This window comes from Cebidichthys violaceus, unplaced genomic scaffold (genome assembly GCF_023349555.1).
Source record: "Cebidichthys violaceus isolate CVI_PGR_0920_01 unplaced genomic scaffold, fCebVio1.0.p SCAF_6, whole genome shotgun sequence".
NCBI lineage: Eukaryota > Metazoa > Chordata > Actinopteri > Perciformes > Stichaeidae > Cebidichthys > Cebidichthys violaceus.
The window spans coordinates 11,676,194-11,695,159 of NW_027176816.1; the positions used below are offsets into that span (position 1 = coordinate 11,676,194).

The 18,966-nt window shown below is 41.4% G+C and overlaps 1 protein-coding gene across 1 annotated transcript in view; it reads left to right on the plus strand.

Moving 5' to 3' along the window:
• mtcl2 (microtubule crosslinking factor 2) overlaps nt 1–18,966 on the plus strand; it is a 90,958-nt gene that overhangs the window by 6,021 nt on the left and 65,971 nt on the right. The window contains exons 2-4 of the mRNA XM_068733823.1: nt 1,526–1,627; nt 1,945–2,067; nt 15,203–15,352. Of these exons, the coding sequence (XP_068589924.1) occupies nt 1,526–1,627; nt 1,945–2,067; nt 15,203–15,352 (375 nt within the window). The remainder of the gene's footprint in view (nt 1–1,525; nt 1,628–1,944; nt 2,068–15,202; nt 15,353–18,966) is intronic.

Here is an 18,966-nt window from a genome sequence, read left to right on the forward strand (position 1 = left end):
TTGGGGTTAAGTGTCTTGCTCAAGGACACATTGACATGAGAATAACGGAGCTGGAGCCGGGGATCGAACCAACAATCCTCTGATTGAAAGGCAGCCCTGCTCTCCACTTAGCCGTGTGTCGTGCAGATTGCTTCCTGCTGCAGTTTATTTTAGCTCGATCACACACAGAGACACACAAACTCACACAAGCACACTGTTTGCTGCATGCTGCACCACACACAACAAGTTACCTTAATCATTAACATGTTGACAATCCATACTCGTATAAATTGTTTATACTGCAGGTCGTAGCAGCGTAGACACACCCTACCCACTCAATCCCTTTCTTGCTGTTTTTTTCCAAACACACACACGCACGCACGCACGCACACACACACACACGCACACACACACACACACACACACACACACACACACACACACACACACACACAACCAATCCCAGTTGCTACAGTAGAGGCTCAGCAGAGGCTGACCCACATTATCCACTGTAGTACATTTGACAGCACTACTACTACTCTTACTACAGCCGCTTGTACTCCTTTTGCTTATTTTGCTTACACATCACACACACACACACACACACACACACACACACACACACACACACACACAAACACATTTCACACTCTTGGAAGCACGCTGTTGTGTAACAGCCCACCTGCTGTCCCTTAAAGCCCAGCGACACAGACTTCTTGGGATGGGGTGTGGTGCATTTCAAGAGCTGCACCTTAGATATGATTCAGAGGGATGATGCAATTTATGCTCTCAGGCTTAAATGAATAATTCATCTCTAATATGTCCAAATGAGAGCTAGATAACATTACAGTAAATCAGTCACATGTACTGGCTTATTTATGAGTGGTATTTCATACCTTTTTTAAATTGAAACTTCTGTTTAGATATTTAGATTTTTAGAGTGTAGGAATTTACTTTCCTTTTCTCTCAATTTCCCGGCAGGGACTGTTTAGAGTCTGTTCTGAAGGTAATCTGATAACCTGACCCCGACCTCTGACCTCCTCGGTGGGAGACAGAGAGGAGAATCAATACAGTATCATATTACTTACTACACCTCTCTGCTACTTACAACATGGAGCTTTCTATAGCTAATGACCCTTTTTATGAGACTTGAGAGAATATTACACAGCAGTTCATTTTAAGAAGACACCAATGATTGTAATGGCTACACTGATAATGAGGTTGATGAAGACAAACATGTGGTGGCTTACGACATCGAGCAATGATTGATGGGGTGGATTGTGAACAAGGTTAATGGGTGATGATTTTTTGATGAAGACGATTGTCTTTGCATTTATGACAAAGATGCTAAAAGCTTTAGTGACTCCTATTAAACATGACAGGATTCCCTTCATGGCCCACATACTGAATGTGCTCACAATGCTGTCAGCACTCCGTTACAGTCAGTTGGAAGTCTGTGCAATAACCACTCTTTCCCTGCAGGTTGAGTAGTATTGTTAAAATGACAGATGCACTTACACACTCGCTCTTCTTCCCTCGTCCCCAGGATGAGATGGAGGAGTTGAGGTCTGAGATGCTGGAGATGCGGGACATGTACATGGAAGATGACGTCTACCAGCTGCAGGACCTACGGCAGCAGCTTGAGCAGGTACAACTGTGGGCGGACAGACCTCATCGAACCTGTGTTCTCGTTTTGACGTGATATCCTGATTTGGAACATTAAATGTATAAAAACAGACAGAGGCTGCAAAATGTTTTGAAACGGGCAAGTGAGATAGCAGGCAATCAATCATCAGAATGTCATCACTGAGCAGGAGGGCGTACACACAAGGCCAGGTGCAACGTCTGCATGTCTCCTTTTGTATTTTAATGGCTGCTCCAAGGCAAATTTTCCTTGAAGGAACAATAAAAGTGAAGCAAAGAGGGCTTAGACAGATGACACATAACGCGTCTTCTGTTTCTCAGGCAAACAAGACCTGCCGCATCCTGCAGTACCGGCTGAGGAAGGCAGAGCGGCGCTCTCTCCGCGTGGCCCAAACAGGGCAGGTGGACGGAGAACTGATACGAACGCTGGAGCAAGACGTCAAAGTGAGTGAGAGTGATTGAAATGGAGCTCTGTGTGGAAGAGGCTCTGAAGTTGTGCCACGGTTTGAAATTAGCTGTGTTAATGCAAACGGTATACAAGCAGGATAGAGAAAGTGAGATATCTGGAATAATAACATGTCAAAGTGTGGCTGTCAGCTTGTTTACTGATTTTAAAGTGCATAGTCTCAACTGCAAAACGCTCTGAGCTCTCAGTGAACTACGAATAAATATACGAACAAAACATAGCCAGCAGGCTAATTCAGCTTCTACTAAAGGTCTTCGTCCTCCAAAAATCAAAGCTCAGTTTGTGTAGAATTGTTTAAATGTAGATATGTTTCCCCAATTAATATAAGGTCACCTGTGTAAAAACATTTTTCATATGATAGATTCTATTATTCTAATGTTGTTAAGCTAGTGGAAATGATCTGAATAGAAAATTCAGGCACATACAGATACCGATCGGTTGTTCATCTCACGTTTAAGACCAACTTCGCACACACACAGATGAAGTAAATATAAAGTAAGTACATATAGACAAGTGTCCCACACAGTACACATACACACCAGTCATCACAATCGCTTCAGGAATCCCTGGTAAAGGCCAATTATACACAAACACACTGAGTGCAGGCTAAAGCCTCTGTGTATGTTTTCTGTCACACCGACCCTGGACGATGGAAACACTCGGTCAAATTCACAGCGTTCCGCCAACATTTTTTCATGTGATAGAGGATACAATGAGGCCTTTATACCCTCTAAGAGAGACTGTGTGAGAGTGAGACTGTGATGTCATGGGCTTTCTGCTGTTGCTGTCTGTCTCTCCGCTGCTGTCTCGCCATCTGGTTGTTTTAGATTAGAAGGAAGGAGGGAGAAAAAAAGGATGAGCGTACATCCTGTGTTTCTGACGGGGAAAAAGGGGGATTGGTTCCTTTTTTGAAAATTCAAATCAGCCAATCAGAGAGGAAGGATGAGGTGGGAGGAATACATAGAGAGAACTGCAAAAAAAAAGAGAGAAACTAACAAAAAGAATCAAAGAAATAAACAGAGATAAAATAGAGTAGGGAAGACAAGGAATTCAAGAAGGATTAGTATATTTTGAATAGAGGTCTGACTTGAATTTTAATCTTTAGTAGCCAATAGTAGCGTTGGGATAAAGAGTGAAGTCATAAGTGATGGATGAAATAGAAAGACAAAGCTTGAGAACAAACAAACAAGTAAAGTCTGTATCTGTTGAGGGATCATAAACACCAGATACTGAAAACATATACACTGCAGGGAGACAAACCTGACCTCTCACAGGCTGATTGTCGTCTTGCTGCCAGACTCAGATGGCAGGTCAAGTTACACTATGTGGTTGGTGTGTGTGTGTGTGTGTGTGTGTGTGTGTGTGTGTGTGTGTGTGTGTGTGTGTGTGTGTGTGTGTGTGTTTGTGTGCGTGCATTAATCCCATGCTCAGGTCCTTTTATGCCAGCCTCTCTCAGTGACTTCTCTGTTTATTCTGGTGGCTTTATCCTTAGCCTTATAAAAACAGACACTCACTACTGCCTCTGTCACTCAACATTGATTCAGCTCTACTGGAAAAAAAACAACTTACCAAGCAGTAAAACACAAACGAAGACATTAAAAAAAACAGACAATTACTATAAACAATTGATTGGTCTGAAGACTCTTAAACTCAAGAATAACACAAATATGCTATTTAGCATGTTGCTATCACTGGCAGCATGCTGCTCGACCCACCAAGCAACAGCCAAACATTCACCCTCAGCTACATCACCTTAGCAAGCAACAAAGCATACGCTGCAATCTGCCACGCCACTGCATCACGCTAAGATAACTTGCACGCTAACAGCAAGTAAACCGCTTTCATTTAATTTGGCGGTTGTTTACATTTAATGGATTGTTCCTCCCGAAGATAGTTAAGCCAGCAATGTCCAATGTAGGGATGCCTGGGGCTATCTGAGAAGGAAAGTTATACCCTCTAAAATGACTCGAATCAAAACAATACGAGAAGGGAAAAAACACTCTTTGCATTATCTGCTAACAGATCATGGACATATGCAACCTGTAGATGTGGTTGCAAGTACACATTTCTTTGTATTAAAGGGTCCAGAGTCACAAACGTTGGGAAAGACTGACTTTAGGCTTTTTAGGTGTGATTTTTGGATGCGATGTGACAGAAGGAACTTTTACATTTAGAATACATGTAATGCTCTTTGTTTTCAGGTTTTGCCATTATGTATGTATATGTATAGATATATTGTATGAAAATATCATGATTTTGTTGAAGTGATTTAAACTGATTGTGCCTTGAATGTCCTCAAATACCCCCCCCCAAAAGTCTTTGTTTACTGATTCAAGGAGACTCTGATTGCCAAATTTTGCTCTAAATGAGCCCCTCTTGGTGTGTTGAGTACAAATCATAAAATGCTTCATATAATAGAAAGTGGGGAGAGAAAACTTGGGATAAAATGCAAATTAGTTGGTGTTTAGCTGCTACTGAGACACTCAAAACAATGAATACCCTTGTTATCTGAGACAAATTTAGTCAATGCTTTTTGGATAATCGCGTGATGTTTCAGAGATTCTTCAGCAGTGTCTGAAAGGTAAAGTGCTGCTGTTATTGAGTGTTGCCTTCATGGTCCAACTTGACCTTGAACTCACTGAGCTGCTTCACAAAGTAAATTGGCTTAACTACAGTTGATCCTTAAAGGCCCTGATGTGATGACTCACCCACATGCAAATGCACAAGAATTGGCAAAGGCACACAGACTCAAAGCGACGCACCGGAACACACAGAGACTCTCCCACACCTTCTTTTTCCGCTCGCGCAAACTTTGTCTGTCCTTCCCTCTGCTGTTCCCTTTGTGTCTCTCTGGTCATGTGACCTTTTAGTGCTCCTCGAGGGAGAACATGGGGGCCTGGTGTGAGTGACAAAGACAGATGGAGAAACGATAGAAGGATAACTGAGGGAAATGGAGAAACAAAAAGAGTGTGTGTCAGTGTAAATGTGTTTGTCACTTGAATATTAAGTGACAAAAACATCTCCTTTTGTATATCACATGTTCTTACTTGTGCTGTTTTACACATCTTGTGTGTGTCGGCTTGCATGTGACCTTATGAGTGTGTGTGTGTGTGTGTGTGCGGTACGGCTGTCAGAGTCTCCGTGAGAATGTCTAACATCATTTCCTGTCTTACTCACACACTTCTCTCATTCCTACATGTTCCTACGGACATCTGGACACACACACACGCGCACACACACACACACGCATACACACACAGAGGAAATAGTTGTTAGGATTCTCATGAAGTCGACACAGCAGTTACATTATCTCCAGAGAGAATCAGTTGTGCATTTGCCTTGAAGGGCTGACTATAAACTATCTGACACTTAGGATCTCAGCCAATATGTGTGCCTGCAGTATGAGTGAACAGATTCTTTAAAAGCATAGCTGACATTTTTGAAAATTTGCTTGTTTTTTTTTATTGTCTCACCAGGTGTTAGCTGAGAAGATTTATATCAGCTTCTTCTCTGTGCCTTCAGTACAGAGAGCGCTCCAGGATGTGTTGTTAAGCATAGCTAGTTGCCGGTTGCCCAAATAAGGAGAGACCTCAGACCACTACAGCAGTGACTGTAAACTATGACAGCTTTATGGTGGGTTGTATAATATTTATCTACACATACCACCAGTGTACAGTCTGTGCCATTGGTAATGTAAACATTATATGGGCAGTGAATGTAATTATTAGAAATAGTCCACTCTTTTTAAAGCATTTTTCTTTATATCGTCCCTCTTGCATTGCTCTGAAGCGCCTCTCAGTTTTTCCACCCACCCTTCCCATGACCATCTCTATACTTAATAGATACATCATCTGTGCTGCTGCTGAGTGTCTGTGTGCTGTCCTGGAGAGGATATTATGGGCTTCACCACACACTTAAGAGTCACCACTCTCACTCCCTCACGGACGCATATGGCATATATCCTGCTATAGTTATGAGGTCACTAACATTCACTGGCGACTAACCCTAACCTTAAAGAATACATACTCCAAGTCTTGACTTTTAAAAAGGCCAAGGCATTTTAAGAAGTGAGGATCGGACCTCAATTTCCAAGCTCTCCACACTATCAAAGCCTTAGAAAACTCAAACTGGTCCTCACAAAGATAGAAGCACGGGAGCTCACACACACACAGTCATTAGATTAGAGCTGGGAAGCAGCAGTATCCGGTACATTTATCTGAACAGGGCCAGCTCCCAGCCTCATCTCCATATGTCTTGCTAGGTGCAGTGTGTGTGTGTGTGTGTGTGTGTGTGTGTGTGTGTGTGTGTGTGTGTGTGTGTGTGTGTGTGTGTGTGTGTGTGTGAGAGATTGCCAAAATTGGATTCAGTCTAGTTTTTTGTTCTGTTTGAGCTCCAGTAAAGTTTTCCTCTTGCATTTCTCTCACACGCAAATATGCACATGCACACACACACACACACACGCATCCCAACCTCCAGTCTTGCATCATGTGTCATGCACTCACTGTAGGAAGTACAGTTTCCATGCGACTATCAATCATTACATCCCTGTTCACATTAGGAACTGTGGTTTCCAGTGTGTGTGTGTGTGTGTGTGTGTGTGTGTGTGTGTGTGTGTGTGTGTGTGTGTGTGTGAGAGAGTGAGTATGGAACAAAGTCGTACTTTTGCCGCATGTCCTGATTATTGAAGCTTTGTATAGAAAAAACATGCTTAAATGGATCAACACAGTGATTACTTTTATGGTCACAAAGCAACATTAAGCTTCACCTTAGAGAAAAGGATGAAGAATAGACGATGACTTTGGTAAACATAACACTATCTGACACAAGCTTTGATGGAGTAACTGGAGTGTGAACTTCCCCAAACCAAATAAAGAGCACAACAGAGTGTCTATTGTTGCTCTAAACTCCACACGGGGCGGATGTTCCAGCCCTGAACAGGTAGTATATAGTTCATCTTTTCTTCAGAGTACTTGAGTCAGCTTTATCCACTTCAGTTTGCTGGTGTTGCAGAGCGGTCTCCTTTAGATGGGTTCTATACAGTGCAGCATTCAACTGCATGTGAGAATGAAAATTGTAGTGTGAATGTGAAAAAAATGCTTGGTTGTTCTGGTGATTGAGTCTCTCATTAGAGCACTATGCACATTGTTTCAGAATGGGAGAAACCCAAAGCTTGACAGACCTGCCGCACCTAGTTATGTTTGCTAAGCTATGATTAAACAATCGCTGTTCAAATGTGCTCAAATGATTGGCTAATTAACTGGATGATCAATCTGCGGAAAGTTTGACAATGAATATATTGTAAGTCAGCAATGAGTTGAAAAGATAATTGAGTGATACATTAATCATGGAAACAATCATTATCTTTATCAAGTACTACTGCAAATACTACTAACGCTGCTATGATATCAAGTACACCACTGGATAGATGTATGTATGAATGGATGGATGGATGGACAGAATGATGGTTGGTTGGTATTGGAGGTTAGATCACACTTTTCCAACTGCCAAATGACATGCCAAGGATTGTGGAAATTCATCACATTCCAGCGGTCTCTCTCTCTCTCTCTCTCTCTCTCTCTCTCTCTCTCTCTCTCTCTGGATCCAAAGATAGATGGATCACAGCCTGTACTGGAACAGCTGTCACGCCACTGCCTCTCTCTCGCTCTTTCGCACATAATGGTTTTATATATAGACACGAAGCAGATTACTTGTGATGTAACATCCACTAAATGGCTGTTGAGAGGCCAGGATGTTGGACGAATGTCAAAAAGGTCAACAGCAACAAACATCAACACCAGGGCTGCCTGAGAGTTACTCACAGCCTCTTTGCAAAAATCTTTTTATTCTTTTGAGCAGACTTGATTGAAATATGTAAACCGTTCACTCATGTTAGACAGTATTTTACTTCTGACAAGCATTGAATATGAAAAGCACTTATCATAAATTGTGAGCAAGACAGCAGTGATATGGAAATACTTTTTGTACCTGCCTATACTAGCCATTCACAAAGACTTGGTCACAACCCTCAGGAGATTTCACTTAGGTCGCCAAAATTGCAGAATTTCTTCCATTGAAATGTATAACTGCAGTACTTCTTTTAGCCACATGTTTGTATTGTTCTGATAACTGTAGCCTATTTAACATTGAATCAAATATGAAAGGCTAGCGCACATTCTCTTTGTTAACTGATAGGCAGGAAAAAACATGAGAGCCTGTTTACATCGCCTTAAAGTATTTATTTGGTCTCATTTATAAAGTTTATGTAAAGTATATGAGGCTTTTACAGGGAGTACACAGCGTAGATGAGAGAGATAACACTTAGAAAACCAAAAATGTGTTCTGGTGTCATTCATTCCTTATTTTATATGCAGTTGTGTCGTCTGTCTCGCTCACCAATGTATCTCTAGGCAACCACCTCTCTCTTCCAGGCACATTATACTCAGAAGCTAATGTTTGCCAGGAGTCCAGCATCTTCAGCTTCATCTGAGATTATAAACTTGGTGCCATAACCAAGAATATTTTTGAATTGTTCTGAAAAAAGTTTTGCATCACCTCTGCACATAAGTTACTGGTTCTTAATCTTACGAAATATGACTTCAATTTGTTATTGACGCGTAGAGATGAAACACGTTAGATCTGAAATGAAACCAGACAGAGACAGAATTATTCAAAAACACGTATTATCTGTCTGCACATCTACGAGCTGATTCTGTATTACTCTCCTCTACGAAGTTAGGACAAACGGCAGGCGGTCGATAATTCTACAGGGAGCTGCACTTTGTAAGCACATTTCATAGCTCATTAAAAAAACAATATAGTCACCTCCAAGGTTGACTCTGAGACCTCGGATGCTTTTCAGCTGCAGTGGAGTCATCGTTCTCCAACCGGAAGCATGCGGTGTGCTGAGGTGAATAAAACTACGGATTGGAGGAGGGTCTCTGTCAGATTTAACATCTGTATAAATGGTTATGTTATTATTGTACTTGACAATATACTGTAATGGCCTCCACTCAAAATGCTTTCAGCCAGAAATTACATTTTAAAACAACAAAGGATCTTGGATGCTGAGCTTGTTTTTTTTTGGGCCAAGTGGTGCGATAAATTAACTTTAAGCAGAGTGGCTCTGTGTTTGTTACTGTCGCCTCGGAGCAAGAAGGTCAGAGCCGGCTGAAGCCTTCCTCGGGTTTGCATGTTTCCTCCCACACCAAAAGACATGAATGTTTCAGTAGTTGTTTGAAGTTCTTCTGTCAGCGCTCCGGGGCTGGACTTGTCGCAGGTGCTGTGTTGCTGCCCACTCCACCGAAAAGAGAGAGTTTAAATCTAGAGGATACATTTCTGATGCTCTGACATTTTAGGAAATATGATCGCTTTCTTGGTGTTGGATAAAGAAATAATTCAATTTCATCTCAGAATGGGTCGAGGATGTGTTTAGCCTAGCTTAGCATGAGTAGGAACCTGGGAAATACTGTGAGCCTCTATTCTGGTTGCAAAAATAATTCTGATTGTATAGAAGTCTATGAGAAAATGAGCCTATTTCTCACTTGATTTATTACCTCAGTAAACATTGTAAACATGAGGTTATGGTCTCAATTGCCAGTTTCAAGTCTTCTTCAACACAGCATGCTGTTCATTTAGTTTAGAGTCAAACAGACCATAGAGCAGGGAGCTCTTTAGGGCGTGGCTACTTTGTGCTCACGAGTGAGACGAGTAAGAAACTTAAAAGAAATCTATCATTGCATCATATAACATAATGCCATTGACTTTGATCCCTTCTATTCAGAAAATGAATACATTTTTCAAGGTAGATTATGTGTGTCTGTTTTTACACACATGCTTTTGAACTTCTATCTTCTAGTGAGGACATTTATTGATATAATGCCTTCCTTAGCTCCTAACAAATGTTTACCTTTACCGCAACTTTTACTTAAACCTTAATGCTTTACAGTATTATTCCTAAACAGCCTTTTGAGAAAGTGGAGACCACACAAAATGTCCTCATATTTTTAGTTTAGTCAAAACTCAGTTTGATCCTCAGAAATAAAGAAAGTGGAAGTGTATACACACACACACACACACACACACACACACACACACACACAAACACAGCTGTTGTGTTTCCATAACGGTCCCCCCCCCATAGATTTTATCAGAGAGGTTTTACATGCAGCCAGTAAAGTGTGTGTGTGTGTGTGTGTGTGTGTGTGTGTGTGTGTGTGTGTGTGTGTGTGTGTGTGTGTGTGTGTGTGTGTGCGCAGACCGGCTGGATAACAGGAGGAACAAGACTGGCTGTTGAACGCAATCAAACACACAAACCACGCACAGTGTACATGAAAGAGATCTATTTGATGACTAACTGTCTCTTGTTGAAAGACATAGCTGTTTGCCCTGTGGCCAATGTGTGTGTGAGTGTGTGTGTGTGTGTGTGTGTGTGTGTGTGTGTGTGTGTGGTTGTTTGTTGTGTGTTTTGGTGTGTGTGAGTAAAGGAACAGTCAAAAAACCTTCTCTCTCTCTGCTTCTGGAGGTTTTTTCCTTTTCTCTGGATTCCATGCTCTCTTTGTCACACACGCACACATACACTATTTAACACATACACACATCACACACACACACACACACACACACACACACACACACACACACACACACACACACACACACACACACACTCTCAGCTCAGCAGCACCCTGGTTGAATGCTAATTACATCCTATAGCTCTGTTGCTGGGTGAAACCACAGCTCGGATGGCGTTGAATTCCTCCACGTTTCCTTTTAACATAGAAGAACAATACAGCATTTATTAGGAGTCAAAGGCTGACAAAGGAGCGTTGAAGAGGAGAAGGTTTAGCTGGAGGAGGGGAGTTGAAGACCTAAACATGCAGTGCTGAAAGCATCCCATTAATAAAAGCTGTTTGTTTTTTCCTTTCATATATTGATGCACCGTGTTAATCAATCACCTCTTCTGTCCGATTGGATCCACATAAAGCTTCGGTGGCTTTCAGCCAGCACACACTAAGAACTCCTCTGTGTTGTAATACACAACAATGATGTTAAACTGTACTGTTGATCTGCTTCAAAGGAAGAGATGGAGCAAATTGATATGCAAAATAATATCCTTTTGGTGAAAGCGGTAATCTGGGAGATCCAAGTGTCTTCATCTCATATTCAGTAGTGAGTTCTCACTGCGGTTCTGTTTCTGTACTGCACCCCCCAGAGAGGCTGCCCCAGTCACTGCTAAGGATCCAAAAATGAACTTCCTGCATCCGTCCAGTGTTGTTTTCAGTCGACATATAAAATGCTTTAGTGTTTTTTAGGAGCAGTTTAATCTTGTTATTCATAACGAGAAACAAGCTGAATAAAGAGCTACAAGTGGACTTCCTCAAAATTAAATGACAAAATACATCGTGGAAATTGCCCTTTAGAACGGCACATATAAAGTTTTAAACTATTGGCAGGACAACATGATTTGTCAGTGCCTTTCAACATCGTTACAAACCACGATTAAAAAAAGTTAAACATGTTCTGATCTGACACAGCTATGGTTAAGGTTCGGTTAGGTTTAGGCACAAAAACAACTTGGTTAGGAGGAGGCAAATATCGTGATTTGGGTTCAAATGAATGGCCAAAGAAAGCTTTTTAGCATTTAACATTTTTTGTTGCTGCATACACTTAATTCATTAATTATAGATGATAAAACACAAAACAATTAAAAAAAAATAAAAGTAAATTGTCAGTCGCAAAGCAGCAACTGAAAGTTGTGTAGTGTTGATGGATGCTGTTGTCTTTAATTCAATACGATATGAAGAGGAGGAGCTGCTTGTCACAGAAGACTCCAGTGACAGCTTGGAAAAGCCATAAATTAATAAGCAAATCCTTGGGCAAACGTCTTAGCTGAGGTTTTGAAGTTTTTAAATTGGAAGTCGGCAGTAGAGTGTGACAGTCACATTAATGCTAACTGCCAAAGTACTGCACTCAGCATTTTTATTTATTACAACATGAGGAAGGTGTGTTTTTGACCAGCAAGTGGAAAAAGGCTGCAATGAACAGCCTTGTAATGACAGTGAGAAGCAAAATTACATTTTATTGTAAATCAGAGGGTTTAACCTAAATTAAAACAGGTGTACGATTATCAGAAAATCTGTGACGGTTGAGCAAAACTGAGAATTAGACGGGAAGTGGTGAAGCGGAAAAATGAACACAGAAAAGAGAAAGAGACACAGCATTGTAATACAATTTCCGAGGGAACAAGAAGAACTATAATGGAACTAATGAAACAATTAATGATTGAGATAAATACAGGAGGTGTACAGAGAGAAGAAGAAATACACATGGGTGGTGGAGCTCAGGGAGCCATTGGGTAGAATGAAAGTGGGCAGTACAGAGGGGCATTGTGGGATTCAGCTGCACACTGGCACTGGTTCAAACACACACACACACACACACACACACACACACACCCAGTATTGAAAGAAGAGACCCATGCAGACAGCCATTTACTTATACCAATTTGATTATCAATTATGCTGATTCACATTGAGATACATCTTCTCTGTCATACAGTGTTCACACAAGAGTTGCAGACTTCCCTCCACTCTGTGAACAGAAAATACTGTACAATATATAATAAAAGTAACATGATAACAGAATAACAGTAACAATAATTGGCTAACTGATGTGCCTTCTAAAAATAATGGATAAAAATTGACCCTTTTTAAAATTGTGTTAGGTTACTGTACCACAAAAATCATGTAGGCACAGAAATTTCCAAGTCATATGATTTAACAAATGATGTTGTGCTTTGAACTGAGCGACCTTCTCACCTTGTTTCCATATAATCAAATGAAAGCAGCTGGCAGGTCATGTGTGCAGAGCAGTGCTTTAATAGGGCAACGTAGTTCTGTTCTTGCGTCCTTTTTGATGGGGCCAAAAAAAGTTCACAATACTTAATAAAATGATTGTGAATGTAATACATGACTAAAGCCTACTCTCACTTGTTAACATAAAAGTACAATCTATCAACGCAGAACAGTTAAATCATCACACAATAAAGACCATCTCCCTCCAGATTAAATCAGCGTTGAGGTTAATGGGGTCTAAGTACAGTTATGAGCTATTATTGATTTAACACAGGCGTTTGTCTCTAAAACTAGATACATCCATTTACTGCGCTCCCAATGGGGATCATCAAAGTTTGATTTCATCCAATCTAATACAGCCTTTTAGAATAAAAGCCACTTTTATTGGAGCCAAAGCAATTATTTTTAGGTTTGAAATGACATTAATTAAAAACAAGCGGCCTCTTTTATCTGGACTTTTTAAAAATCTTTTTAAAGTTATGTTTTTTGATAACCTAAAGGCACTGATTAAGTGTGATACAGTGGTTATGTGTGAACTGCATCTGTGTTGCAGTTGTCAGACACTTTTATAAGTACTGCTAACTTTAGTGTGAGTCTCTCAGCCTAAATTTAAATGGTGTGATGTTTAACTGTATTTGCACTGTAACCTAATACATTACATTACAGTCATTTAGCAGACGCTTTTATCCAAAGCGACTTACAATTCAGTATCTATCTACCGTAGACGCAGCTACGGGAGCAATTTTTGGGGTTAAGTGTCTTGCTCAAGGACACATTGACATGAGACTAGCTGGATCGAACCGCCGACCCTCTGATTGAAAGGCGGCCCTGCTCTCCACTTAGCCACAGTCACCCGTAATAACGCTGCGTAATAATGCTGTCATGGGAAAATACAACTTTTTACTGCTATGCTAGTAATTCAGCATAAAAGCAAAATTGCCAGATACCAGCGTTACTTTGTATTTGCAGCATGAGTCAGAAGTGGCCTTCATTATGGCCCAGAATATGATTTTTATGCCGTTTATATTGCTGCCCAGATCCTAAATATCTTAGGGTGACAAAAAGCCCATCCTAAATGTCCACTGCTGGTCTTAAGACTATAACGAGGAACTGAAGGTACAGAAATGAACACTGTGGTTTAATATGGGCTCTCAGTGTTTGCTTTGACTTCATCTATTCGTCATTAGGACATTAAACCTGGATCTGGATCACTGCCTGTGTTTCTGTAACACGACCACTCACTTCATGTACCATCTAACGGATTAAACTAACGATAAAGAATAAAGCAAAGTGTTGCCTCATAATACAGTGATTCTAATTTTGAGTATTATAATGCATGTTATGCAATTATATGCATGTACTCTACTAAACTATAATGCAGCTCCCAGATGGAGTCTTTTACTGTTGCTTTTTGTTTCCTGTTGTGCTGTTTTCATTTCAAACACCATGGAGTTGACTTTGTCCTAGTTTGACTATTTGACATTAGAAACTTTTAATGAATGAATCCCCTCAGGGGGAAACGATCCGACTTTCATAGGATCACATTATGTATGAAAGATCAGTTCCTGCCAGAATGGCGATAATGATCTTTTTGGTTTTATTTGAATAAAAGACCAAAAAAGTTCCTGCTGATAGAGATGACACACTTTGTAAACTCAGCTAAAATAAACCCGGCATTTAACTGGTCTTGTTTGCACTGGCAGCGCTCCTAGAACATATCTCACGTTTGAAAATGAAATGAAATGGAGCCAAGGTTTATCTCCTTAACCTGAACAGAGATTAGTAACATAAAAAGTAATCCTCTGAGCAATATCCCATGATGACAGTTTAAAGTGTATATATGTTCTGACAAATTAAGATCTAGGTTACAGAAATGACTCACAACTCCACCTTATGTACTTTATTTTTGGGGAAAATATGAGTCATCTGTTTTAGAATTCTTCTCTTATTAACCTGTACATGTTATTTGTGAGAATGTGGGTTTTATTTATTAACTGTGTTTTTGTGTTGCGTTTCTTATGCTTCTATTACTTTAATCAAAAACGGACAATAAAAGTTCAATGTTCCAACTTACCACATACCTAAAACACCAACAAAGGAGTATTTGGAGCCAAATGTAGTATTCTCTTGTTTTATTCCTGTTTTCCCACATGCTATATTTAAATCGTTATGCAGAATATAATTTTTTTCATCCGCGCAGAATGATTGGAAGACCCACTGAGCTAAATTCCGTCCATCCCTCCTTCTTTCATCCTCTCAGGTGGCGAAGGACGTGTCCATCCGTCTTCACAGCCAGCTGGACAGCGTGGAAAAGAAGAGGAGTCGTCTGGAGCGGGAGAACGAGGAGCTGAGGGTCCGCCTGCAGGACCTGGAGGTAGCCAAGCAGGTCCTGCAGCAGGAGATCGACAAGGTAGGATCTAAATCCCATAACGGTGCTGTGTGGAGCCGGGAGAGGCCACGCTAGGTTCAACAGGGCTAGTTGTCTGTTTGTTAGCATGGCTGCTAAAAGATATGTAAATTGTGACTGTGGCTGAGTGGAGAGCAGGGCCACCTTTCAATCAGAGGGTCGGCGGTTCGATCCCCGGCTCCTGCTCCACTAGTCTCATGTCAATGTGTCCTTGAGCAAGACACTTAACCCCAAAATGTCTCCCGTAGCTGCGTCTACGGTGTGTAGATAGATACTGAATTGTAAGTCGCTTTGGATAAAAGTGTCTGCTAAATGACTGTAATGTAATGTAAATTATTTGACTTAGCTGGAAGGCTACCTCTCTTGATGCAGAGGTACAGTTACTAGTTTTTTAAATAGCTGTAATATTCCTCTCAATAAACAGCATTAAAGTTGTGTCGCTTTAGCAGCAGTATCCATTTCACCGCTGTGTTATTTAGTAAACTCTATTTTTATGTAGAAGATTATGGTCTAAATTCAGATTAAAGTGTCTGTTTGAGTTTGGACCAACCTGGAAATTTCAGCTAAACACTGAGGTTCAGGCAGATCCTTATTTAGACTGTCGGCCTCTTGGCCTTTACAAGAAAACAATGTTTATGGTGCTCCGTTTGCCTGCGGGCCTCAGGAGAGCCCGTCTCTGCTCGCATCTAGCGTCGACTTCAGTTCTGCCACGCGGCTGCCACTTCAGGGACTTTTTTGGTTTTTCCAAGTGTAGCCAATAAAGCAGTACATTGAAAAGGGAGACTACGATTTGATGTCAGGGCCAGCTGAAGCGAGAATAAACAAAGCGGAGTTGGCGTTGCACTCCTTCGAAAGGAAAATAAATTTATATAAAGTGGTGTTGGACTTGAGTTAAGCATGACTGACCTCTCTGCTGTCTCCCTTCAAAGTGGTCTAATCTGAGCGAAAAGTAGAGCGAGGCCCCATCTTTCCACCCTCGTCTCTCTGTTGCTTCTGCTCATTGTCTGATTGGCTGACGCTCATGGCCTTGGCCCAGGACCAGGCCCCTGATGTGGGTCAGGGTTGGATGGATGGTTGGCTCTCTTGGCAGGAGATCTGGGTCCGTCTGCCCCGGTCTGGCTGGACTGTGTGTTCTCTCGATACAATTGCTAGTTTTCTGTTTGTGGATGGCTGAGAGGGACACTCAATGTATCCCAAACTGGTTGCTTTCATTACCTTTCTTGTTCACTAATGATTGTAAAAATTAAATGTGTGGCAGATTGGTGAAACATGAATTCAACATTGAATATTTATTCTAGCCATCACATACAGTCCTGAGCTTTGGGTTGTGACAGAATGAATGAGATTGCAGATACCAGCAGATACTTCACTTCTTCCTTCAACCACACTGTATTGATTGTTTTATCTCCTGCTCATTGCAAATAATCCTCTTTGAATGAGTGTTCAATAATTGATGCATTAACCTCAATGTAGTACTTAATTGTGGTTCAAATTGGTTCAAATTCTCCATCCAGTATTGGCTAATATGTTTTGCGTTTAAATGTACCCATTTTATACTCCCATTTAATAGTAGTTGTTTTTTTTTAAATTAAATCCTCAATATTTCTTAATATAGAAACCCTGGTGTCTCATGGATAATTTGACAACACTCTGGATTTCTGTTATGTCCACATGTTTCTGATGCTGATGTTTTCCATCAATTCAATATGGTGGATGGATTGGCCTTAGATAGTACTGTAATCAGCCGATGGAGAAGAAGCCAGTGAGAGGCGTGAATCAGAGCCGTAGTGAATTCAAAACACGTTGTCGTTGCAGTTGGGATTTTTTACAAAGTGTTACATTGTGCTTGCTGTTAGCAGTGGATGCAACAGAAATTTAAACTTGGTGCTTTGATGTTTCTTAACAAAATGTTCCATGACTTCTCTCCTTAGGTGTTTATGTACATGGGCTTGCTTTCACCTTTTATTACAAGATCCAGATATTTTTTGAAAAAAGTTGCTCATCTTTTGTCCCGATGATTCAGTGCTTATCCAAGCCTTGAACCGCCTGTTGACTGACCAGGTGACCGCCCACGTGCTGAGGGGTCTCTCTAGTTGTTTGTTGTCTGACTAACATGGTTTCATAAGCTGTATTTAGGTCTGTTGTGTTGAGTTATGCTCAGGGGTTTCTTCTCATAGCTGATATGGTTGAGGGAAGCGTGTGTGTGTGTGTGTGTGTGTGTGTGTGTGTGTGTGTGTGTGTGTGTGTGTGTGTGTGTGTGTGTGTGTGTGTGTGTGTGTGTGTGTGTGTGTGTGTGCAGCCACACAGGAATGGTTCACTCATCTGTGATCATTCAGTATAAACTGGAGAATTCAGGTCCCCAGTATCCAGAGAGGCAAGACAAACTGGACAGAGACCTTCAAGTAGAGACATAGATAGAAACACACACCATAAATACATGTGGGTACAAAAAGACAAACAAAAAGAGAGACAGAAGAACACCGAGACAATGAAGGCTTTGGTGGTTCACAGGTGTAAAAGAGGTTTGTGAATTATTGATTGTGTCCTGGTGGCGGCTGCAGGCTCCGGTCTGTCCAGATGTCGATATTCTTTACGAAGCAGAGCTATGCAGTGTTCGTCTAGACCTTTTATTCTGCTGCTGCAGGCCGTCAATAGGTTACTGGGAACTGGAGAGGGATTACTTTCTGCAGACATAACAATCTCAATGCTTTCTGCACAAAACAAAAAGAGAAAGTGCTTCAGTAATCTCAATGAGAAACTCACGGTTGATGGAACTGTACCACTTTGTGTACAAAGGAGGCGTAACGTGAGTAGCACGTTAGCAGCAGTCTCTGTATATTTAGCACACTGTGACCAACACACACACACACACACACACACACACACACACACACACACACACACACACACACACACACACACACACACACAGTCAGTATTGTTTACCTTCCTGTGGGTAAGGAGACAATCAATGCAATTAAATGGAACGAGGAGAAGGGAGGTGTTCCCTCTCCTTCATTTTCTCTGTCCTATTCTCATTTGCTCCCTTCCCTCCCTCACAGACCAACTGCTCCTCCCTTCCTCCCTCTCTCTCTTTCTCTCTCTCTCTCTCTCTCTCTCTCTCTCTCTCTCTCTCTCTCTCTCTCTCTCTCTCTCCTCTCTCAACATTTATTATCACCTTCTCTCCCGCTGCTCCCACAGAGACCCAGAGGAATGCTGATGCAGGGATTTCTTTATCCCGTCTCCCTCCTCTCTTTTTAAATCTCCTTTGCCCGTCTCCTCTTCCTCCTCCTCCTGGCCTCCCCCTCTCATGGCCCTCTCCCTCCCCCATACCTACTCCTGTTCTCCCTCTCTCACTCACACCTCTCTGTTTTTCTCCTCCCCCTCCTCTCGTCTCTCTCTCTCTTCCAGTCCTCTCCAAAACCATCGACCCATTCATTCCAGCTGTTTGACCTTTGAAAGAGGTGAGATTTGATGGAGGGAGGGGGGTATGGGTGAGAGTTACAGTGGGACGGAGGTTAGGATTTGTGGCAGGAGGGAGAGAAATGGTCTCTGTAGAAATAGAGGGGAGAGGTTTTGTCATCTGAAGGTGAGGCTAGAGGGGAGGATTGATTGAA